General features: G+C 37.3%; 1 protein-coding gene across 1 annotated transcript; it reads right to left on the bottom strand.

Moving 5' to 3' along the window:
• Nucleotides 1-226: 226 nt before the first annotated feature.
• Nucleotides 227-2658, bottom strand: LOC103326845 (UDP-glucose 6-dehydrogenase 1-like). The gene is made up of 2 exons (XM_008229098.3): nt 2602-2658; nt 227-1849 (listed from the first exon to the last, which is right to left on the bottom strand). Exon 2 carries the CDS (start codon nt 1816-1818, stop codon nt 367-369), a length of 1452 nt encoding a protein of 483 aa, XP_008227320.2. The 5' UTR covers nt 1819-1849; nt 2602-2658; the 3' UTR covers nt 227-366.
• Nucleotides 2659-5428: the final 2770 nt, after the last annotated feature.

Raw genomic sequence — 5428 nt, 5'->3', positions numbered from 1 at the left:
TAAAAACTCATATAGAGCTTATTTGGAGAGAAAACCCCAAAACTAGAAAATAACTAGTGGCTAATTTTAGGTTTTTCACTCCAAATAGCGTATATTATGTCATGCTAAAATGGGTTTATTAGTGAAATCCTCAATTTTAAGCCTAGCAAATGAAGGTAACTAAGAACTCATGAGCTGCCTTTAGGCTACAATCTTGGAGGGAATGCATGAATTAATGGATCTCCAATAACTTTACAATACTTATTGATTTCAAATTGTGAATCTCCAATAACGAAAACAGAACAGCAAATACAAGAACCTGAATCAAAACTTACCGCCGCTGCCTGGTGGGGCGACTTTGATGGAAGCAGGATGAGCAGTTTAGTCTTACACCACAGCAGGCATGTCCTTGAGCCATGCATCCAAGGGCTTACCAATTGAGAAGACAATGAAGCCAATCTCACGCAGCTTGTCTGCATCAATAACATATCTACCATCAAATATGAATGCCGGTTTCTGCATGTTCTCATAAATCTTGTTGTAATCAAGGCTCTTGAACTCATCCCATTCAGTCAGAATGCAAATCCCATGGGCGTCCTTCGTCGCCTCGTATGCGTCCCGGACAACTTTCACTTGATCCACATTAAAGCAACTGGTCGGATTCACGGGCTGTAGGTGAATTGGATGGTCCCAATCAAACTTTCTCAAAGTGAGGTCTCTTTGGATCTGGTCCTGAGTGACTTGAGGGTCATATATGCTAAGCTCGGCCTTGTCCACCAACAAACCTTTGCACACATCAATTGCTGGGGTCTCCCTTGTGTCACCTGTATCTTTCTTGAAGGCAAACCCTAGTATGGCAATCTTCTTTGTCGACACGGTGTTAAACATGGAAGCGACTACACGGTTCACAAATCGGCTCTTCTGGTAGTCGTTGATCTTCACAACCTGTCTCCAGTACTCTGCCACCTCCGGGAGGCCATTGCATTCACAGATGTAGACAAGATTCAGGATGTCCTTCTGGAAGCAGGACCCCCCAAAACCGACACTGCTGTTGAGGAACTTGGGGCCTATCCGGGTGTCCTTGCCAACGGCATGTGACACCTGCGAAACATTGGCCCCCGTAGCCTCACAAAGGGCAGACATGGCGTTGACGGACGATATTCTCTGCGCCAAGAACGCGTTGGCAGCGAGCTTCGACAGCTCTGCAGACCAAAGATTGGTGGTTATGATTTGGTCTTCGGGCACCCAATGCGCATAAACATCCTTCAATGCCTGGATGGCCTTCTGGCCTTCAGGGGTTTCCCTGCCGCCAATGAGCACGCGGTCCGGGTTAAAGAGATCTTGAATTGCCGTTCCCTCCGCAAGGAATTCGGGGTTCGAGAGGATTTGGAACTTGATCCCCTTGCCGTTGTGGCTCAAAATCTTCTCTATTGCCTCAGCCGTCTTAACTGGAACAGTCGATTTTTCAACAACAACTTTGCTAGACTCGGAGACATCGGCAATCATTCGAGCAGCGCTCTCCCAGTATGTCAAATCTGCGGCTTTGCCTGCCCCGAGGCCTGTGGTTTTTGTGGGGGTGTTGACGGAGACGAAGACTATATCGGCTTCCATGACGTGCTTCTTGACATCAGTGCTGAAGAAGAGGTTCTTGCCTCGGCATTGCTTCACAACATCATCAAGGCCAGGCTCATAAATGGGAAGCTGGTCGCTGTTCCAAGCTGCAATCCGTTTGTCCCAGATATCGACAACGGCCACTTCAACAGACGGGCACTTGAGGGCAATCACTGCCATTGTAGGACCTCCAACATATCCAGCTCCAATGCAGCAGATCTTCACCATTTTCCTACGTATGTTCCACTACTCTATATGCCTGCCATATATACATACACATAAAATTAGGTCCATAGTATCTATATGTATACACACACACACACACATAATGATTTTGTGGCACTCCAAAATCACCCTTAAATGACCTCATACACTCCTCATGCGAGAGTGGTAAAGGAGTGCAGGAGGTGATGTTCGAAGTGCCCGAAAAAAATAGAGTCACAGTAAATTTCTGTTTGATCCTACAATTTATGAAAATGGAATATTGTTCAATTTCGAAGTTTCTAACCCTATACTGAATCATGGTTTAACCAAACCCTTTTTCCCCGGATCTATAGACTAGAGATTTATGGCCACACCCTGTTCCTAAACCAAGACTTTTACCCTCAATAATTTCAAGAACATCCTCCTTCTTCTTCTTTTTTTTTTTTTTCGGGATTATATTCAAACAAACATTGCTTAAACTAGAAAATTTTCATTAGAAGGAACAAAATAAGATGTACAAAAAACTGTAGATCCATACATGGACAAAGAAACCGAAGTTGCTTACAGAAATCCCCAATAATAATAAATTGAACAGATCCATGGAGAAGTAGCTTAATTCACATTACGACAATGGATGAGTGATCAAGCATAGATATAGAACGAAAAGAAAATAATAACTTCATGAGCCAAATCTGACCAATTGTCAGTTCCATAAACAAAACCCATTTAAACTTAAAATGCTCAAACTAATTGCACAAGTTGAAACAACAGAAAAATAATATAATCCAAGTGATGATTTAGAATTACCAGAAAAGCTCTCCAAAGCGAGTGTATGATCAAAGAAGAGCATGTTGAGGCTTGTTTAAATACCCCTGCGAGATTTATGCAATTATTTCTTTTGATAATAATACTATTAGCGGGCCAATGCTTGGTGGAGACTAAAATTCGTGCGGTGAATGCGGGTGGAGCTGATTTCTGGATCCCTTTTTTTCTTTTTAATTTTTCTTTTTCAGTGAGTGATTTGGGACTTTGTTTGTAAGTATTAACTATTGCTTGCTGCCATGCCATCACTTTACTTTGTAACCCTTCAAGAAGAGTAATTTCTCTGGGATTCTTGTTTGGGTTGGAGCAACCAGCATCGGGGGACGAGGGGTTTGCATGCATCTTCGCGAGTAGAATAGAAGGAAGCCTGTCTTGTATCTCTCTGATGGTGCTTCTTCTGTTGTTTTGGTTGTCAAGCTAGCTAGGGTTGCTCTTCAGATAGGCCTCCTAAGTCTCCTTTCAATTTTTTCTTAAAACTTTTTGGCTGAGAGGTCATGAGTACCAAGCGATTTCTTGTTTACAGAAAGCAGAAGCAAGTTCGGCTTCGTCTCCAATCAGCTTGATATACATATATATATAGGATGCATGCTTCTTTTTTTGGTTGGAATAAATGCTTTATTAAAATAATAAGCACCATAAGAGTACATAAGATAGCACTAAAAACAGCAAATACTATCAAAAACCTAAACATGAGAGACAAGAACAAATGCGTGATCTTTTTGTAAAAAAGACTCGCGCCTGAACAACTCAATTGGGAAAAAAGAGAAAAAGAAGAGGAAGCCTGAACATCCCTTCAATCTACTGGACAACATTAGAAACTTGTAGCCTACAACAAACACAAATTCTGAAAAACAAGGAAAAATAAGATAAAATAAAACAAACTAAAAGATAAAACAAATAAACTAAAAACACAAATGAACAATAAGAAAACAGAAATAGTCAACAAAACCCAAAAAAAAGAAAGAAAGAAAAAGGCAGAAGCACAAAATCTGGAAATAAAATAAAAGAAAAGAAAAGAAACAACATACACACCATGAGAACTTAACTGACCACCTGCAAATGTCTACTGAAAACAAAATAAGAACAACACAACTACACAAAACTGAATGTAAAAAAAACCTGAGAATACTTAAAATAAAATAAAAATCTGAAACAAGACAACAAGTAAAAAGACCAAAAAAGCCAACAAAGTAAAGTAACTAATAGAATAAGGACGAAACACAATAAAAATAGATAATCAATCCTAAATCTAAATCGGAAAAACAGAAGATATAAAACTAAAGGCATTGGGCATAAAGCCAAGCTCATAGATCCACATATGGGGTAGAACATGAATCACTGAGATTTACTCAACCCTAATAATTGTGCAGCAATAAGTATAAACAAAATTGAGAGTAAACTAACTTCAACTTCTGTGAACCTATCCTCGACCAACCACTAATAACTGTCTTAAATGAATTTTCTCCTTGCACAGAAACCACCAATAACTGCTCCCAACCGTTAATAACTGTGTTAAATGAATTTTCTCCTACACAGAAACCACCAATAACTGCTCCCAATTGCTCTACGGTGCAATTCCAGCACCACTTCTTGGATACTGTCCACTGGAAAAATCATCTCCTTACCAACGATAAGACACAAGCAAGTAAAACCAAACATTCGACAGAAAAGCTGTGAACAACACCCTCGACAGTAAACCCGAAGGACGATGTCGACGAAATACAAATGTAAATATCCAACTTGGTAAATTTATCGCTGCAAGCTAAGGGAAATTATGTGTCGAAAATTGACATTGCATCATTGAGAAATGGAATTAATTTAGAAAAAACATAAGTAAATAAATAAAAGAAAAAGAAGAAGTTGAAAATACTAGGCGGAGGTGTTCAGAAGGAAGGAGACCAATTTGGTAGTAGGTGTTTGGCATTGGGAAACTTAAAATTTGTGATAGCAGGGTTGGGAAAATTATTTTGCAAAAAAAATACGAATGAAGAAAAGAGAGAGAGAGAGAGAGAGAGATTTTTTTTGATGAATAGCTACATTAAACTCTTGGTTCCTGTATTGGTCACATGTTCATTTCAGAAGAAGTTCCTCCATATAGGATGCATGCTTGAACATCTAATAAACCATCATATAATATATATAGTAAATTTATCTTTTCCCTTTGAAACTCATTTTTTCTTACCTACAACCCATTATGTTATTTTTCTATAAATAAAAACCTGAATTTTATAAGAAAAATCCTATATACTATTGACTTTATTTTTCAACTGATTTTGTGTATTTTTTTTTTCCAAATTGGTGACATTTAATGTTTTTATTTGTTTCTTTTACAATCAATTTAATTTCTCTGTGTACTTTTGGCGTGTGATTTATTTATTTTGCAGTATATTCGATTTTCATTCCATCAAATTCTCTTGAATTCAAATTTCATTTATAGATTAATGTACGCTTTCTTTATATTCAAAATTATTATGTACCTATTTTAAATTGTATTTTTTAAATATAAGTAAATCATTATACTAAAAAATATATGTAAATTAATATACATAGTCTTAGCGAAGAACATAAAGAATTATAGGTAAATAATTTACTTATATAATCTAGGTAAATTAGGGACCTGAGAAATATAGGTGCATATAGGTAAATAATTTACCTATATATTTTTACGTATCTAATATAGTGTAAATGTACTTATTTTTTATTTATTTTTAGTTTAAGAATTATGTACCTATTTTTTCTACATAAATATGTCCTTATCAATTTACCTATCATGTATTAGACATGTCAGTTTTTTTTTTTTTTTTTTTGGGAA

Source organism: Prunus mume, linkage group LG8 (assembly GCF_029339155.1).
Source record: "Prunus mume cultivar Tortuosa linkage group LG8, ASM2933915v1, whole genome shotgun sequence".
NCBI lineage: Eukaryota > Viridiplantae > Streptophyta > Magnoliopsida > Rosales > Rosaceae > Prunus > Prunus mume.
The sequence above is the reverse complement of the archived record's forward strand: the minus strand, read 5'-3'. Positions and strand labels throughout refer to the sequence as shown.

What these genes read in the sequence shown, in the direction of transcription:
- LOC103326845 (XM_008229098.3), bottom strand. Translation starts at nt 1,818, where the DNA reads ATGGTGAAGATCTGCTGCATTGGAGCTGGATATGTTGGAGGTCCTACA.